Here is a 19,707-nt window from a genome sequence, read left to right as displayed (position 1 = left end):
AAGCTGTAAAAATAAAAAAAATCAGAACAAATCTTCATTCATAGCACTTCACGTCAATACAAAAAAAGGTATTACAACTAGTCCGAGATATTATGTTTGTTACTGAACCTTTGGCTGTGTATTATTGGATTAGTGGATAATGTACTTGAACAGTGAGATAGTCATTAAGTGTCTTGGGTTCGATTCTCCACACAAGCTATTTTATGATTCTTCTTTGTAATGCTTTTTAAAAAACAACATTAAATAAATTGAACACTTCAATCATTTCTTTTTGGCGAAGATTACGTGATACTTGTGCTTCAATACTACGTCCAACAAACGTTTGTTCATACTTTTCCTTTCTTTCAGCCGCAACTATATCCCTGTATTCTGCTGTGTAGATCGCTCGCTGTAAGTGTCGTACGTTCAAATCTCGCTCTAGACATGGATGTTTTTAAGTTTTTATGTCTACTTGTACTCGCATTTTTGTTTGAACAGTGGCGGCTAATGTTAGTGTTGCAGCATTGCGCGACGACCAAATATTTAAAGAAAAAATATTAGCAGCAGCAGCAGTAGTAGTAGTAGTAGTAGTAGTAGTAAAGAACACAAAACATTTCTTTCTAATACTTCCATATATACTTTAAATAACATATTTTTTACTTCCGTAACTGTCCTTTCCGTTAATCCATTTTAAAAAGCGAAAAACATTCCATCTCAGTGTCTTTCATTTATATTGCATTGCAGCGAGCATACAACAACCAGATTTCTACAGCGCGGCAATTAGAGCTTATGTTAAGCCTTCTTTCCCCTATCTCAGAAGTTAAAGGCTCTAGCCATTGCAGTGCTTCTGCAACACGGCACGGTTTCTAATGAACGAGAAGGTTTTTCGCACTAAAAAATATTTCTGAATTTTATTTCTCTACCAATTAACAAATGGACTTTATTTTTATGTATTCACATTTTTAAATTACAGGACTATGCTAAAGTAAACAATATAATTTCAATTTAAAAAAACTGATTGTAAAATTACAGAATAAGAAAAAAAAGATGTAGTAGAGCAGCAAACAAATTACAATAGATCCGCATTTGCAAGTTAATTCTTACCTTATATATAAATTAAGTCTTCTTGTACAGTAATTTGTGAACCAAATATTAATAAGTCAATATTAGAATCCCCCTCTGTGGATAGCATTTTAGTACACTTCTCCAAAATATAATTGCATGCCCGAATTTTTCTAAGTTCCTTAAAATTGTAGGTTTGGCAACAGCGCAGGCGACGCAAAGGTAGGGGAAGACAAATGAAAAAAGTAACGAGACTTCTGATCATAGCCCAGAGTTTGCTGTTTGAAATACTCTGTTCTTTTATATATATATATATATATATATATATATATATATATATATATATATATATATATATATAACTTAATGTAATGATACATTTCAAACATCATAGTACTTGGTAAATGCAGAAAACTTCGTTGTAAGTAGAGCACACACGCTTTTCGACAACAATACTCGTTAAAAAACGAGGGGGAGTTGTTGAGAAATTCGTTCTGTATCCATAAAATGAGAACGGAGCTTTATAGTTATTTCGATAGCCATGAGTCCTAAATTCTTGCTTTCTGTGCGAATTTAGCACTCTAAAAAATGGTATAGCTGAATTGACAATAAAAGCATTGTTGATGAGTATTGCTAATTGGTAAATTAATATTGACTATAGTATAGTTGATGTATAAATACTGATTTGTTATTTATACAACACCTATTTTTTTGGTATGGCTGTGGTAAGAAAAAATTATTGCTAATATTAGTATGGTTAATAATATCGTGCATATTGTTTATATAACCAGATTATTTAGTATTGCTAAAATAGCAATAGCATTATGGTTAGAATGGCTATCACAATATAAAACTCTTGTTATGGCAACTATGCGAAATCCCGCCTTTTACGAGTTGTCATGTAGCCGCCATGATAGATTCTATAGTTAATATGAATTACGAAACTATGTTAAAAGACTGGGGTTTAGAAACCCTAATAATGAAATTTCAAGGTAAGTGGATAGTCAGTAAGTTTCAATATGTAAATTGAAGATATGTATTTCTAAATGTTTATTTGAATTGTATTGCGCACAAGCAACAAAATTCCCTTGTACGAAATAGTGTATTATTAAGCATTTATGACGCTTCCAAAATATTATTTTTATTATCACCAAATCAAAATACTTTAAAATAGAGACACGATGTGTTCACGCAATTGAGGGTAAGTTTAGAGTTTCTAGCCCGTTTTTACTCGGAATAACGATATTAGAACCTGTTTCAGTCAGTGTTCTAGTCTAACTAAAGTCTTACCAGGTAACCTAAACTAACCTAACCTAACAATTTTTAAGGTTTTAACTGCATTTTCGTAGGTTGGAAACTGGAGGGGCAAATCTAAACGTAAGCCCGAAAATGTACAGATGAAATTATATAAGGTGTAATAATGATTTAAGACTTCTTGTAAGATGTTTGTGTGAAAAGTTGAGAGAAAGGTTATTATTAATGTGAGAGTTCGTACTATTTGGAAGAGGCTTAAGCTTTTGCAGAACGATTCGATGCTTGAGGATCATAGTGATCCTATGTTGATTATTCTACGTTGAGTTTTACTTAATTGGGCATTTATTCCGTAGTTGGACGTCCGATACTTTTCTACCAAAATTGCGTAAAAGCTATTAAAATGTATAATTTTTCAATTTCGCGAGTTGGGAGAAAGTGTAGGTTAGGTTAGGTTACGTTAGGATCTATAATAGAAGTACCCTTCGACGGGAGCTTCACGAAATTCAACACTGTCAGTTCACATCCCGTACAGCGATTCGGTATATTACCCGCAATATTGATATTATGAATGCTCGTTACTTTCCCACAATGCAACTATTCGGTTGCCTTGCGCGAGGTAGTTCTCTTCGCTCGCTTAGTAGTCCCATGTTTATAACCAATTATATATAACAAATAGAGAGAGTGTTGTTGTATTATCTTTATATATTATCAAGCACACAAACGATCAAATTATACGTATCTTCCGTGCAAGTTTCAAAATTTTGCTGAAAACGGACGTCCAACTTTGGACCCCTTAATTGTTATACTTTGTGCCCTTATTAATTTCTACAAACAGTACAGATGGGATCAAGAATTTTAATAATAATTCACCCTTAATTTTTACTAATTAATGCTGAACAAGCGACAGCGAGTGAAAGTATGGTTAGATAGGCTAGTTTAGGTATTTGTAGCAAAAAGAAAACACGATAGGTTATGATTTAATGCTTTTTAAGTGTGCTTCTGTCGCTTTCAAATTATTACAGAAGGCCTTTCTCTTTGTGTTACACTAAGTGACACCACCTTTGCACTTTTAATTTAATTCATGATGGTGATGTCAAACTTCAAAGCACATAAATAACAGGTTTTGCAGAAACCATTTTCTTTTTAAATCCGATATTTTGTTTGAACCAGTTCATTTTTTTAAATATATTTAGGTTAAATTAAAGTGGAGTAAACAAAGTCCCTATTAAAACTAAGTAAAGGTGGGGCGCTGATTGGATTGAGTGCTCGGTTTTGACCTCAAGAAGTGATCTAACCCGATCAGACTCGGTCAGAGGTCAACTAATTCCTCAAATGATGTACCAGTAGTTCATAAATTATTTACCAGTCAGCCCATTCAGCAGTACTGAAGCTTGACCTAAGTTTAACCATTCAGTACCTTCGTACAAGGGACCATGATCTAATGAAACTAATATATAAGCTTAGTTGATCTCACAGTTTACTGAAATTAGTCAAGTATTCATAATGATTTTGTATGTGATTGTTCCCACGAAAGGGAGCTTATTTAGCTTTGGGGTTAACTGGTGTATCACCGGAACAGTTTTAGAAAATTTGCCGGGTCAGTTGGAATTTTTTTTTTTTTGTTTGTTTGTTTATGAGCAAGAATGAGTGAAAGTCATGTAAGGGGAATAGTAAAAATGAAGAAATTGGTTATTTTTGATGTTGTAAGCGACACTGTATGTGGAGGTGGATGGACCATTTCGCGGAGAGATATAGTTGTTATGATGTAGTGGCGCGAAGAGGAGTATGAAAATAGCTCGTGTATGTCAAGGCTGTCACATGTCGTGTGTTACGTACATAGAACTGTTCAAAAATAACGAGCGACAGTTGTTGAAATTTTGTGAAAGACCAGTATACTGAAAAGGTTGACGGTGTGTGGAAAATGTGGAAATGAATTGAAAATACAGAAAGGAAAGGGAGCGTATTATTTTACAGCGTCAGGGAAGAAGGAAAACTATTTAGAGGGCTATTTAGCTGAGTACTTGTTTAAGGAAAGAAAACCCCAAGAAACTCTTGTTCACGATTTTGAAGGTGTGACTTCTGTTTTTGCAAGTAAAGCATTATTAGTATGGCAATTGCTATTGAAATGTATATGATTGCGGAAACCAGATGTTTTCTGTACCCTCGCTTACGCGTGTACACATCGTCGCTGACGCGCCTGCTCCTTTCGGGCACACTACCGCGCTGGTCCACTAGCTCCACCCTACCTTGGCTCGGTTAGATATCATTCGTGCACTTAGTGGCCACCTAGCACAAGTTGGTTTGTGTTTTTTGCACTGTAGTTTTTTATGCCCTTATCCTAATGCGAGGTAATCTAATGTAAGTTAATGTAGTCCAACGAAATATAACCGTATACAGTACATTTTGGTACTTTTTTTCGATTTTAATACTGGTCCGGCGATGCGGCAGTAATGCCTTAGCTTTGTAATAAGCGAGAAGAAAATATAAACGTCATAGAAATTACAAGGTTCTAGAACACATGTCCCACTTCCCATTTAGCTGTAATAAAAACAGAAAACAACGTATCCTGCGGTCTTCTAACCCGCTTTCACTTGCTGACGCTCGCTAGCAATATTCTGTGAAATAAAATTTAAATTTTGGTACAGAAAGGAACCAACCTTGCTAATCTATATGGGGAACCTGTGTTCTAGAACTTCTCCTTAGCAATTATCTGGTTCACACGTTGCATTAGAGCGTACGTTAAGTTAGGATAAAAGCCGGAAGTTTCAAACTTTTCATCGTGCCATTAACTGACAAAACAATGGAACTGGCGGTTGACGTGTGAAGTTGAAACTTGGCATACATATAGCCTTCAGAGAAAAATATACAGGATTTTTTTTTTCTTTTTAGTAGGTGAAAAGGAAGAATGAGTAAAAATCCCATCTTATTTCGGTGTACTTTAAAAAAAAAAAAAGTCTTAGGAAATTGTATTTGAGTAAAAACTTTACATTCGGTATTCATGTAGGGTTTTCATAAAATTAACTAAGTAAATCACCAAAACTATACATTTCCTAGTTCAGTGAGGTTGTTTGGGAAAGTGAAAAATCTTCCTTTGTTATTTATATGGAGATACCTTCTACAGCCCAAAATTATTAAGTTAAATGATGTAGCCCGAAGGTTAGAGTGATGCAGTTTGGCATGTTTGTAGCCTTCTGGAAGTAACTCACAAAAAATATCAAAAGTAAATATTTTTAGTTTTTAGGGTAATTCTAAAATAAAAAGAAAGATTTCCGGTGCTATTTAAATGTATGTTTGTTTTGGACATAAAATCTCATGTTTTAGGTAATTGAAATTGGAACAAAAGTTTGAAATTCGGTATGCTTGCAAGCTTTTGATAGCGATATGCAAGTTATTGACCAAACATAATATCTAGTTATAGAGGGATTTTTTAATTTTTTTATTTTTATTTATTTATATATTGTTTATTTTAGAAAACTGAAAACTCACAGTTATTTAATATCATATCTTCTACATCTCAAAATGCTTAGACTTTTCCTGAACATCTGCGGATGACATTTGGCATACTTGTGGGTTTATAAGGTGCGAGACCTCCAGCTAGCCGAAGGCTAGTCCAGTAACACGCACAGCTGCTGCACATGTTGGAATTGGAAGTCATCGATTGCGAGGAAAACAGAGCTAGTTGACATTTGCCTTCGAGTTTGACCGGGTTACTGTTTTTTTCTAAAGCGTTCACCTCCGGTGCTTGGGGTCCCTGGTTCGATCCCAGCTCGCGCCGTGTGGACTTTGTGGTGGACAAACACCGTGCTCGTGGGTTTTCTCGGGGTTCTCCCGTTTCCTCCTACTCTTCATTCCACCATTTCAGTCATCTCTCATCATCACCGTCTCCTTTAGCCTAACCGGCATAACCGTGGGACGTAAAACTTAGAGATTTCATTTTTGTTTTTTCTAAAGGGGTTGAAATCGAGCTCAATAGCACCAGTACCCTCAAATTACTTTATTCCTTTTTTTTAAAAAAAAAATAGTAGGGGTCATCGTTATTCCACTTTAAACTTTATTTGTTGAGATTACATATTAATGAAAATGTCTGGTCCATATATACTTATTCAACAGTGAGGTTATGAAGGACGGGAAATACAGTTTAAGGTTGGACCTGAATCACTACTCGGTTTACATCCAAGAGAAATTGTTCTTCACCTGGACTTGAACTCGGGATCCCTTGATTAGGAAGGCGATGAGTTTATAGACTAAACCTTAGGACATGTGATAGAAATATGTTTAACCGATTTGCATACTTGTGCATATTTTCCGTCACTTCAGGACAACTGCATAAGTCAAATCACTTTACAGACTTAAAATTGAAATAAGGGGACACGGTGGCTCAGTGGTAGAGCGTTCACCTCTGGTGCGTGGGGTCCCTCGTTCGATCCCAGCTCGCGCCAGTGGGCCGTCTGTCGGACAACACCGTGTGCGTAGGTTTTTCGGGGTTCTCCCATTTCCTCCTACTTTCTCCATTCCACCATTTCAGTCATTACTCATCATCACCGTCTCTCTTAGCTTCGGTGTATAAACGTGGCACGTTAAACTAAATATTTCATTTCATAATTTATATAAATGGACAATTTCAAAAGATTATACAGATTACAGAAGATTACTTTAATTCAAGTAGTTCACTGCATCCGAAGTACAGCGTCCTAATTTAAATTGCTTAGAAGTGAATAAAGATGCTAATAATTTGTGTTCACTCTGGCTGTGAACCATTTATTTTATATTTTTGGCTTAAACCAATTGGATTTTTTAAAAATTTAAACCATCACACCAACCAACTCTGAAAGATAATAATCAAAAATACACACAGCTAGTTTTGTGACTGCTTCCTTGAGTTAGTTACGTTTTAATTATATTCGTTTCGTGCCTATTCATTATTGAAGGATTTACATATCCAGATGGTTTTGTGACCTCTGGCGTAGGGTAGTTACGGTTAGGTTATGCTCGTATTGGGCTGTTGCGTTTTGGGCTACCAGATAGAGATCTCACTTCTGAACCATAGTGCAGTCCAACTCTAAATGCAGTAAGATGTATTATTTCTACACTGCTTCTTACCGGGACACTAGCTCTTGTATACGGATCTTGAACAATCTTCTTGTATTTTACTGGAGTTCTATTTTCCTTTCATATACCTCCAAACTTCCTGACTTGGTACTCTTTCTTACGTCTTTGCCCATTCAGTAAATACTGCATCCTTATTGCTTTCCCTGACGCTTTTCCATTGTTTGCTTTAATAAGATTGCATCTACGGGCGTCGTTAGCGTGACGGGGACATGCCCCCCCGTAATTTTCTGTGTCGTGTATAAAGTTACCAGCTGGCCAGTATTTTATTTTTTTTTTATTATTATTTGCACTGCATGAGTTACGGTATATCATTAATTTATTTCGATAAAATTAAACCAAATCATAATATGTAATTAGAAAATAACTTGCACATGTGAGATATATCATGTGTCCCCCCCCCCTTAATATTTAAGAGCTAATGACGCCACTGATTGTATCAGTTGTACTCATCTGTAGCATGGATTCAACTGTTGTTTTTCTTTCTAAATCTTCATCGTCCAAGTGTTTATTGTATGTGGCATCAGCTTGATTCCTCGGTAATTTTCACAATTTTGTACATCTTCCTTCTCTTTGTATATAGATACAGTACTACTCTCTCTCTCTCTCTCTCTCCCCACTGACTTGGCATTTTTCTCTTGTCTGTAAACTGTTTTCATTAGATCCCATAGTATGCGGTAGGACAACTTCTGGTCCTAAGCACCCATGTTTTAGCTTGTAGTTGCTTTCCCTGTCTTCATTTTCTTTAAAGCATATTCTACCTCTTCTCAGCTTATTTCTGAGATCACAATAACTGTAACTCCCAAGATTTGGTGTTCCATTACAAAAGACCTGTCTTTGGTTTTCTTAATTTAGCAGCTGTTTCTTTGTTGATTCTTCTCCATCAACATACAGGGCATAACTGTGGTAGATGAAGCTAGATGTTTATACTTCATTCCTGTTTACTCAATTAAAGATATTTTTGCAATAGTAATTATGCTTTCCTCATTAGCATTGACAGATCCTTCATTCCATTCACATATTGAAGTCATCAAAAGTAAGATTTTCCGAAAGACCAAACAAATGAAGAAATAATATCAAGAGAAAAGGCACAGAACAGTACCTCCTTAGTTCTACTTTGCCTCTTCAGGACAGACCTTCAGTTATTTGTATCCCAACTTCCAAGTAGGATAAATACTTTTTGTACATGCAATAACTAAGCTGTATTTCCGAATAGTTTTTTTTTTTTTTTTTTTTTAAAGAGCCATTTGGCTTAAAGAAGCTGACCCACAACTGAAAGATAGGAATATGGGAAAGATGTCGCTCAGGACCTATATTTTAAGATGCTAACCGGTTTGAATGACATTGAAGAACATAGCTAAGACGTGACAAAAAGTTGAACATATTTGTATAATCTGCCTAATTTTATCATGTCGTTTTATAAAATTAAATTGAAAGAATGAAGAGTTGCAGGATTCATTTTTTTCTTATTTCAGGGAAGTTTTATTCATATTTATTTATTTCCTTAGAGCTTCTTCACATCCAGTTTGTTTTGCCTAGCGCTTGTGGTGTGAGGAGTGACGGATTCGATTCCCGAAAGGAGCTCAAAATTTATGTTCACCCAGCATCGTGTACCTTAGATTCCGACATAATCTTTATATTGTTCGTTAAATAGGAGCTTTGTGCAATGTGTGTATTTTATTGAACAAATATTTGTTATTATTTCAGAGGAAGAAATCTATGATGAGGCATTCGAAAATTTAACTGTAGATGCAATAAAGGAATTAATTCCTAAAGTTGGACCACGAATGAAATTTATATCAAAATATAAATTGTACAAGGAACAGAAGATGAAATCTCCTACTTCTTCATCCCCTGTGTCTTTCCTGTCACACAGCTCAGAAGGCAGTACCTTTAGTGATAGCGAGGTAGAAATAACTGATATCTTATTATTTTTCTCAAATATAATCGTACTTTGTTATCATTGTACCTGTAATACCGTATTCATAGGTGTATTGTCAACCGTATTACGATTTTAATCGGTAGAGAAAGTGTTGGGTATAATACTCACTATTTTTTTCAGCAAACTGTTTTACTTGTAAATATAAACACCTTACAGTGCCCAAATTAAAATATACGCGCCTTTGGCGTGGGAGACCGGGGTTCGATTCCCGGCGGGAGCTCATGAGGTTCGGATTCCTCGTTAATCAGTAGGTCCACTTCTCATATAGCCTCGCTGCTGAACGGGACGTTAAACTCAAATTAACCCAAATTAAAATATCTTGGTAACAGTTTCAATGTACTTCTGACACCATCCTCAAATAGAGGAATAGAATGAGAAAAGGCTACCACTATTTTCCCATTCTATTCCCTCTCTGAAGATGGTGTCAGGAATATACCGAAACTGTCAGGAAGATGTAATTTTAATTATTACACTTTAATGTTTTAAAATTTGTCTTTTGCGTTCAGTTACTTATGGTACTTGCATTTTGTAAGGATTAGTCCGTGTCAATGTGTAAGTGTAAAAGTTGATGCTTCGCAAAAGAAAGAAAAAAATGAAAACAATTTTGTACGTTTAATTCACTCGTAAAAAATATTAGCAAGCTTTTTCCAAACCCAGTCATACTATTACTAACTCAGAACAAAACAAGGAAACTAATGATTTAAATCTTTTCTTTGTTACCCTCCTAGTTTCTTCAAACTCGAGTGCACATACGAGGTCTTCAGTGCTTGTGTGGTTAGTGACGCGCCTTTGGCGCGATAGACCCGGGTTTGATTCCCGGCGGAAGCTCATGTTCCGATCCGACATTAAGCTGTAGGTTCACGTCTCATATAGCCTCGCTACTGAACGAGACGCTAAACTTAAACCAAGAAATCGAATGCACATACTTTCTTCAACGGCAGTAAATTAATATTCTGAACGAAACGTTAAATTGTAATCCATTTCAGATGATTCCAGGAAGAAAAAAATCCGTAAAAGAGACAATGTTTAAAAATATAATAATTATCCATGTAATAATGTTTGCAATTTAATACTTAAATTATAGCGCACAGTGCAGCAGTTTTACATGTATTTAAAGATAGCAGAAAAATGTAAATGTAAACTTAATTGTAAGTTTGGTAAATGAAAGAGATAAAAGAACTTACGAGTACGAATATCATATTGAGAGCCCTAAATGTAGCGAAAGTCCCGAAATGACGGTTTGATTTGATTCTCTAACAGGTTCTTCTAGTCTTAATAAATATATCTCTGTTTCACCAAGGTATATCTCTGTCCTTAACTGCATTCGACTTGATAGATACCAGATTGTTTCAGAGGGTCAATCCTCTGAGAAATATATTACCTTTATATTATTTTATGGAAGTGTAATTCCGTATCACAGAACGAACTGTACTTAAAGGAAAATGAAAAAAAAAAAAAAAAAAAAACGCGTAACAAAATTTAATGAGTTAAAAAAAATCATGAACATAAGGGTCTTATGCTGATGCTATATATAAATTGCGAACACGGCAGTTTTTCTTTGCAAAAAAAGCACCTAGCATGAGGCGAGAGAGTTTATAAGTGTTTTTCGGTGTATGAAGTTGTACCCTGTCTTGCACTATGTTTCGGAGTTTTTCGGTTCTAATTTTTTCCTGTGAGTAAGCTGATGGACGAGATGGTGCATCTTGTAGCAGGTAGAACGTTTAGTAATTCTGAGAAAATCAACCGGATTTTCAGTACACCAAATCCTGTATAGATTCAGAAATAATGAAAAATCAGAGTGAAAAAGTGCGAGTGGGCCGAAAATAGATCTTTTGTCTTCGACGTACAATGCCAATAAATTAACCTCTACGCTAACCAGCCCGCTCCCCGATCAGCCCCACATCCTCACTCTTGTTGATAATGTTCCTATGAAAACATTTAATAGTTTATTTTAATTTACAAATATACCAGCATCAGCGGCAGAAGGTTCAGAATTATGTAAGCTTACGTTAAAGACACGTTTTTGTGTAATTAAAAACCAACCAGTTACCAGAAATTAGATAAAATACACGTGCAGTACATGCGCGCAAAGATTTAAGAAAGAAAAAAAAGCTTGTAAGAGCTTTCACCTTTTATGGCTTTGTTAGGCAGGAAGAGAAAGACGAAAGTGGAAGAAGAAAGATACAGAGTAAGACGAGTTACGCCGTATTTCTGGGGGGGCGCGGTGACTCAGTGGTAGAGCGTTCACCTCCGGTGCTTGGGGTCCCGGGTTCAAACCCTGCTCCCGCCGTGTGGACTTTGTGGTGGACAAACACCGTGCTCGTGGGTTTTCTCGGGTTCTCCCACTTTCTTCATTCCACCATTTCATTCATCTCTCATCATTACCGTCTCTTTTAGCCTAACCGGCATAACCGTGAGACGTAAAACTCAAAGATTTCATTTCATTTTGCCATATTTCTGCTAGGTGCTATGGTGGTCATGTGATCACGTGACTGCTGTCAAGTACTCATACGAGAAAGTAGAGAACCTTGTGGAGAAATCACTGTTGGTATAGGTGCGGTCCTTGTGTCTTTCTCTATTTCTTATTCCACTTTCGTCTTTGCGTCCCTGTATGACGACTCCATAAATGCGAAAGCGCTTGGAAGTTTGTTTTATATTTGCGTGTATTTTATCAGTTCCACTCTAAGTAATTGTTTTTTACATGCCTACTTTGGGATTTCTTTTTCAATCAGACATAGTATTTTCTGAAAATGGATACTATAGTGGGGTGAATGCCATTGATGTTCATAACTTGATTAAAAACGCTCTGTTGAAACAAAGATTATTTAATGAACTTCAAAGAAAACTATACTACCAAACTTTTGTATAAAGAGAAGAAAGCATAGAACATTATATCATCAAACAGCGTTAGGTATATGTGACAACAATTTCTTTTACTTTTCAGATCGACATTGATTTTGGCCAGTTATATCCTGGGAAAGATATAACATTTTTTTCAACGTGGAGTGCAGACTTAAAGAAGATTCAGCATATACTTACCACGACCAAACAAACAACAAATGACGGAGCCACATTAGTAGAACTTTTGCTGCAGGAGAACATCAGGGAAGGTAATTATTTTTCTTATTAAGGGGATCTTCTACCTCTTCGCTTATGTTTCTAACTTCCCATTTGAAAACATGTAAATTTTAATATGGTAATTTCTAACAAAGTATTGTAGGTAATGACTTGAAATTTTTAATACAAATAGACAAGACCCATATAAATCCAACCACGGTCTCCAATTTACGTTACATGCGTTAGATTAATTGCAATATATTCTTCAGTAAGTTTGGCAACAGAGAATAAAAAGTATGCTGCAGAGGGAAGAGGGCTGACCATCTGTTTGCTTGTTAGCTGCTTTAAAAAGGACGCTCTTACCAGAAAAATCACGTTGTGATTCTCACTTCTCAGTGGTTAGAATGGTCTGGACTGGAAGAGCCCAAAACCACTTCTTTCTTCCTTTCACGGTTTGTTTGTTTCTTCCACCCCCTGCTGTCACAAGAAGACAACTTGTTTCGGAAAGCATTTTGAATTAGTAGCGAAAAGCCAAACGAATGACACCACGGACGGATTAAAGGGAGGGGCGGTCACTCCCTCCGAGAACATTTGAATACTTTGAATAATCGGAGTAAGAAACTAGAAATTGCGTAATCTAATAAGAAAAGTTTGTTCAAATATACAAATCAAGACGCATTTTAAGTGTCACAGCATTGTACTCTCATCCCCTCCCCTCCAAATTCCCTTCTGAAGAAGTTCTCTTTTGTTTCTCTGTTCCATATTAGCCTTTACACTTACACTTTCATTATCCAGTATTGATTTTTACCATACCATCTGCACAGAAGGCGAATAAGGTTTACGAGTCCTTCCTGCCCCCTTTTTTAAAAATTGCTAATTATAATAAAATTTATCGAAGTGCATGGAAGTAAGTTGTGACTGTGGAGAAATGGTGTACACATTGTTTATTATTTCATTAAGTATTGTTCACTATAATTATTAAAACGCAACACTGTTCAGCCTACTCCCGTAAGCAAAGAAAAGATCAATTACAGCTGCTCCGGCAATTTTCCCTTGTCTCCTTTTAGTCGTAAGTCCGAGCAGAATAAATCAAAATCTAGAAGAAAAATAAATGATAATTGTAAATCGACAACATATCGAGCACTTAAAAAAGCTCTGTTATTCTTTTGTTTCATTATTGAGCTCAGATCACGAGAAATATTTCAACTGCTGTGTAGTAATTGAACATTTTTCGTTTAATCTCCCAAAGAGTCTGAAATACTGACTTCAGTGACCAGTTTACATCCCTGAAATCAGTATTTACTTGAATAACAGTATATGGAGAAGATAGATTCAGTAGGGTTAATAAGCAGATATGAAATCCCTTTTGTAGCAATGAATGAAACTAATGTTTAGAATTTGTGACGAAAGAGCTTTTCCGCAGCGTGTAGTCTTTAACTTGTTGTTAATTGCCTATTTTGATTCATTAAGCTGTTCAATTTATCTCTTTTTATCCGTATCTGTTGCAACTTCCCAAAGAGAAATACATACGTTGACTTTAACCTTTGGTTCTTGAAATAATATACTTCATGTACAGCTTTTATACACGTACTTATAGGCGATAGATAAGTATCGTATTAAGATTAGTTTTCACCATTATTTGGACCCAATATTTGCATATAAGAAACATCGCATTATCCCTTTGCCGAATCTGGGTGTAGTTACAAAAGATGATACTTTTTGTGTGTGTTTTTTTCAGACTGCTGTCCATTGCTTACAAAATGTAATTTCCTTTTTTCTTTGATTATTGACTTAAAGTAATATACAGTATTCATTGCGTATCACAGAGCAAACCTCTGCAGGTATGAGAATGAATGCAGTAAGAAAGTTAGCACTTACATTCAAATAAATTAGTATAAAGTGGTCCAAAAGTGGGCGTACCCCCTTTAGTTTCAACAGTATAGTGTTAGTTATGGTAGAATGTCTGTACTCAGCTACCTTGAAGTCGTAAGAGTCGTAAGAGTCGTAAACAAAGGTATGATCACCATCCATGTCATAACACAACTGAATTCTGCACAAAGTTCTGGCAGATGTTTTGCGGAGATACTCCGGAGTCAACGAGGGTGAAGGCGTGTTCCACAGCTGCTCGTAATTCCTGCGTTGTGTGATATCGAGTGTTTCTTACGTGTTGCTTCATGAAAGCCCAGGGAGCATTGTCTGATATCGTCAGATCGGGACTTCTTGGAGGCCTGGCAAAGAGCTGGATGCACAACCTCTTCCAATCCAGCGGCCAGGAACTGATCTGATAACTGTTACCAAGCAGAAAACAAATGGACAGCAATGTTGCCAGACAATGCAAAGGAATGTTACCAGACAATGCCAAGCAGTGTTACCAAACAAATGTAGGTAAAACCAAAAACCGTCAGAAAATACCAATTAGAGGTACGCCCACTTCCGGACCTCGCTGTATAAGCGTAAATTAATTACCTACAAATGTTCTTGATATTTCATTCTTTTCCAGATGCCAGAACAGTCGTAATATTAATACTTCTTGGAAGATATTTCCCATCTGTGACCACGTGTATCAAAAGGAAAGACGGAGGTGGATTATGGAAACCTTCCAAATACGAGGCACAGCAAGGATTCCTTTTTCATGTCAGAGTATGTACCATTATGTAATATAATGTATTAATATCTACACTTGATTACCACGAAATATGTCATTAACATTTAATTAGTGATTGGAGAATGGAGAACATTGCACGAAACCTTATCGAACAAACAAACAAACAAAAAAAAATCAGCTTTTCTGGAAAAACTGCTATGCTCAAACAAAAATATTGTGTAAGCAAACACCATTTTCATCAAACCACGATCCACTCTGACTCACCACGTGTCACCATGATCTACTGATCTACTTCGACCTACTGACCGAATATGTCGAGAGTGGATCAAAGTGGAATGTTTTATATTGAGGACTACAATGAGTCAGTTGTTACTGTTGGGTTAGGGTAGTCATACGTAACAGTGGAACATGGAAATGTAACCCAAGATCCACTAAAGTATACTCAAAATTATCCCCACGTGATCCATAGCCACTGACCCGCTCCATCTTTGATGTGCACTCAATTGATATGATTACCATACCATATCAAGAGGATCATATTGGTGGTACATGGAAACAAAAAAGTTTGTTTAAGAAAAGGCCCCCTCGGGACAGCACGCCCTTGGTGGAGTGAGCTATCAACCATATTTTGCAATATACATGACTCTTCTTCATGCAATTAGTAAAGCATATATCGGTGTATGTGACGCGATTTGTATCTTACGAAGATATCGTGAACCTAAGTTGTGTAGATAGAAAGGAATATGCATAAAATAGGAAAACACAATATTTATTAGTCGCTAACGCCCTCGCCTTTGGTGCGAGCGGTTCTGGGTTCGATTCCCGGTGGGATCACTCGATCAAAGAAGTGTAACAGCTTTTTCAGGCCAATCATCCTGAGTGTTTTTTCCTGGGTTGAGTGAGTTTTTTTTGTTTTTTAATCGCGTCGGATAATATAAACACAGTGAACGATGCTAAAAATGCCGGGATGGTACCTAACACACAGGTCCCAGACCGCTTCCTTCCCCATCCATTCCTTTCTTTCTTCCCCTCTCTCGGATTGTGTGCTCTCCGAGGGACGACATCCCTCAAACGTGACGAACTTAAGGCCGACCTAAAAGTTACTCCTTCGTTGCTAGTACACTTATCTCCTTTGTTGGGCGACTGCGTTCGATTTCCCGGGAGGAAGGGGGAGGGGATTTTAGGATGTTATTCGTATTTTCGGTTCCACTGTAGGTTTATGCCTTATGAAGTTCCCGTGATGAAACCCTATATTCCAATAACAATAGTAAACGTAAAAATGCTGTAAAACTTTCGGTGAATGCTATGTAAACTTTCTAAAACATAAGTAGAGGTTAAATATGTTTATGGTCATGGATAAAATGTTTACTTGGCTCAAAACAGCTTTTTCCCAGTGCCTTTAAAAATGTTCTTCATTCAACCCTTCAAATATTGGAACTATGATAGCACTCCTTTCTTCATTTTATGGCATAAATAAGTAAGAAGTGTTTATACTCGAGGTAATGATATGTGTGTAATATCAATCTTATAAAAATACTAAACAGCACGTAGGGGAACGGCACCAACCTTTTCGCGATCATTATTTTAAAAACTAATTCATTGATATTGTAGCATCCTTGCTTTTCAAATTTCCGCAAAGGTTTTTCTTTCTTCTTCCTGGAGATTTGTAACGTCAAGAATTGCGGTCATTGACGTACAGGATCTAAATTTATCTTTAAAATATCCGTGCTTACTTTATGTCTGGATGTGATTCCAAGTTTGCCACATTTAATTGAAATATTTATTACTGTAAATGTAAACCATTAAGTGTAAGCTTAGGACAATTTTATTGATGTCGCAGTTATCTATTCACGTAACTACTGTCAAGTTTATAAGTGCAATAATTCAGATTGTTTTCTTTGTGATTATTCTCAAACCTTATACTAAAGGGTAGATTCCTCTAAGGAACTTTACTTAATTTTTCCAGAACTTTTCTTAATTGCATCGGATAATACAAACACAATGAACGGTATTAAAAATGTACAACTCAAGGGGTATAATAATACATTCGAAATACTGTCATATTAACCTATATTAGTTTTCAAGACATTTCATATCGCGTAGAAGTGACTCGCGTCAATTATGACCTCATTACATTACATTTCTAGTATAGAAGAATGCCTGAAAACAGTTGGTAGCAGTTTAATTGCATTGCTATATATATTATTGGTGCACCTCGTGTTTAAAATACAAGCTCATTTTAATTATACGTGTATTTGTAGTTTTTGGAATTTGATAACGTGTTAATAGGTGTGTAACGTGATAATAATTCTGTGTACATGACTTACAGGAAGCGTCCGATCTTCAAACAGAGTTAGAAAGGCATCATCTAAAGATGCAGCGCTTTGGATGTAGTGTGCAGCCCATGCCCGTCGTTGTCGCTTCAAAAATAGATGAACCTCAAGCCTTCTACGTGAGTATTGAGGATAATCTCTACAGAGTTGAAACTCCACTGAAAGCAATCGATAGCACATTCAAGACGTTTCAAGTACTGGATGCAGAATATCCGAAGGAATCGGAACAGGTGTGGACATTTGTGCAGAAACATATGTACAAAATTGAAAATGACTGCGACAAGAATTTTCCTTCAGTGAACACGCTTATCTCTGAAATATCAAAGGTGTAATGGCGGGAAAGGTTGTTTTCCGTTAATCATTTAGTTTGTAAAATAGTTTTTTCATGTATATACGTTCTTTTTAGTTTGTAAGAAGATGCCTAAGTGTTTTGTTTGTCATAGTGACTTAAGAACGAGTCAGTCTCTGTTACTTCATTTAAAATTTTGTCACAAATTAGGTGCCATGAGCCCCTTTCGTTGTGGGGAATCGTTGTGTGGACGCGAATTTGATAACGCCAATTCATTCCGCAAACACTTGCTGAAACACGAAAGAACAAGTACGGGTGGTGATGGGAACCAGCCTTTTCGTGGATACCAAAATGAGGTGTGTCACATCAATGTTGAGAGACAGTTGACTGATAATGGTGATATACCAATTGAAACTTCTGTGGAAAGCCTTTCTCTTGAAGATTACCGTGAGGCTGTAAAGGAGGAAGCCCTTCTTTTTATTACTAAACTGTATAGTCAATGTAACTTAACCAGAACTCATATACAAAACCTTTGCGACTGGGTACACGGGTTTATGGGCGGTAGTGTGATGCAACTGCTAAGAGAGAAAATTTTACAAACGCTTCGAGGAAATCATGTTGATGATAATACAGTAACTGAAGTAATGAACATGTTTAGTATAATATCCAGTCCATTTTATAGCTTGGAAACCGAATATAGGCGATTTGGCATGTTAGAGACAATGGGCAGGTTGATAAAACCAATTGATTATGTTATTGGACAGAAATTATCTTCAAAGAGAAAGAAAGGCGAGGTTTCGGTGGAAACATTACAAGTGCTTGGAAAGTTTGTGCCTATGCGAAAAATGCTTAAACGATTTTTGGAGTTACCGAATGTTCTGTCAACGTTACTCCACTTCAAGAACAGTGCAGAACAAGAGACTGAAGTACTTTTCAGTAGTGTGCAAGGACTGCATTGGAGAAACGAGGTAACGGTTTCTGATGATCGTTTGATATTACCTTTATTTCTTTACTTTGACGATTACGAAATTAACAATCCTTTAAGTGGGCATGCTGGTACAAAAAAGATAGGGGTAGTTTATTATACAATTGCATGTATTCCACCGGAGTTTTTCGCGAAACTAGAGAACATATTTCTCGCCTTACTCTTTCATTCAAATGATAGAAAAACTTTCGGTAATAAAGCAACCTTTTCAATTCTTATTGAAGAGTTGCGTTTCCTAGAATGTGAAGGTATATGTGTAATGTATAATGGTTTAGAAGTACAGATTTATTTTAAGTTGTGTGTTATTACAGGTGACAATCTTGGATTGAATTCCGTTCTTGGCTTTACAGAGTCATTTTCTGCTAAGTACCCTTGCAGGTTTTGCCTTACATCAAAAACAGATTTACAGGCGCAGTCAAGAGAAAACGTCCGGAATTTGCGGGACGTTGAGAATTATGAACTACATGTAATTCTCGGAGATGCTTCACAGACAGGAGTAAAAGAGAATAGCACTTGGAACATGTTGCCGAGTTTTCATGTTACCAAAAATTACAGTGTGGACGTGATGCATGATCTTTTGGAAGGGGTGGGGAACTATGATATGATGCATATTTTGAAGTACTACATCAACGAAACACGTCTTTTCACAATGGATATTTTAAACAGTAGGATTTCGGCCTTTGCAAGCATGTCAGATGACGTAAATAAGCCGGCACCTTTATCTTCTGAAAATCTTGAAAAGAATAAATTAAACTTGTCTGCTGCTGAAATGTTATTTCTCATAAGGTACTTTGGTTTGATAATGGGTGACTTAATCCCCGAGGAAAATATCGTTTGGAAATTTTATATTCTGCTAAGAGAAATAACAGTCATATTAACATCAAAAGTTATTCACGTAAACACTTCTGAATTACTTTGTACATTAATTGAAGAACATCATGAGATATACAAATCTTTTTTTCAGGATACATTAAAACCTAAGCATCATCATATGGTTCACTATCCACGTTTAATGCGACATATAGGACCACTTGTTTTCACATGGTGTATGAGGTATGAGTCCAAACACCAACCGTCCAAGATTGCTGCCCGTAT

At 36.3% G+C, this 19,707-nt stretch overlaps 2 protein-coding genes across 2 annotated transcripts; both read left to right on the top strand.

Moving 5' to 3' along the window:
- The first annotated feature begins 1,919 nt into the window (after nt 1–1,919).
- LOC145677331 (uncharacterized) lies at nt 1,920–17,670 on the top strand. Its single transcript, XM_081747861.1, has 5 exons — nt 1,920–2,033; nt 9,109–9,308; nt 12,288–12,453; nt 14,901–15,040; nt 17,335–17,670. The coding sequence occupies exons 1-5, from the start codon at nt 1,952–1,954 to the stop codon at nt 17,668–17,670; spliced, it is 924 nt and encodes a 307-aa protein (XP_081603987.1). The 5' UTR covers nt 1,920–1,951.
- Nucleotides 17,671–17,755: 85 nt separating this feature from the next.
- On the top strand, nt 17,756–19,398 carry LOC145677330 (uncharacterized; the record flags this gene model as incomplete). The annotated part of the gene is made up of 1 exon (XM_081747860.1): nt 17,756–19,398. A coding segment is annotated over exon 1 (1,643 nt), but the record flags the coding sequence as incomplete, so codon positions are not given.
- Between the last annotated feature and the right edge of the window lie 309 nt (nt 19,399–19,707).

This window comes from Thermobia domestica, unplaced genomic scaffold (assembly GCF_964235325.1).
Source record: "Thermobia domestica unplaced genomic scaffold, izTheDome1.hap1.1 HAP1_SCAFFOLD_779, whole genome shotgun sequence".
NCBI lineage: Eukaryota > Metazoa > Arthropoda > Insecta > Zygentoma > Lepismatidae > Thermobia > Thermobia domestica.
Note: the sequence above shows the minus strand (reverse complement) of the source record. Positions and strands in the feature narration are given on the sequence as shown.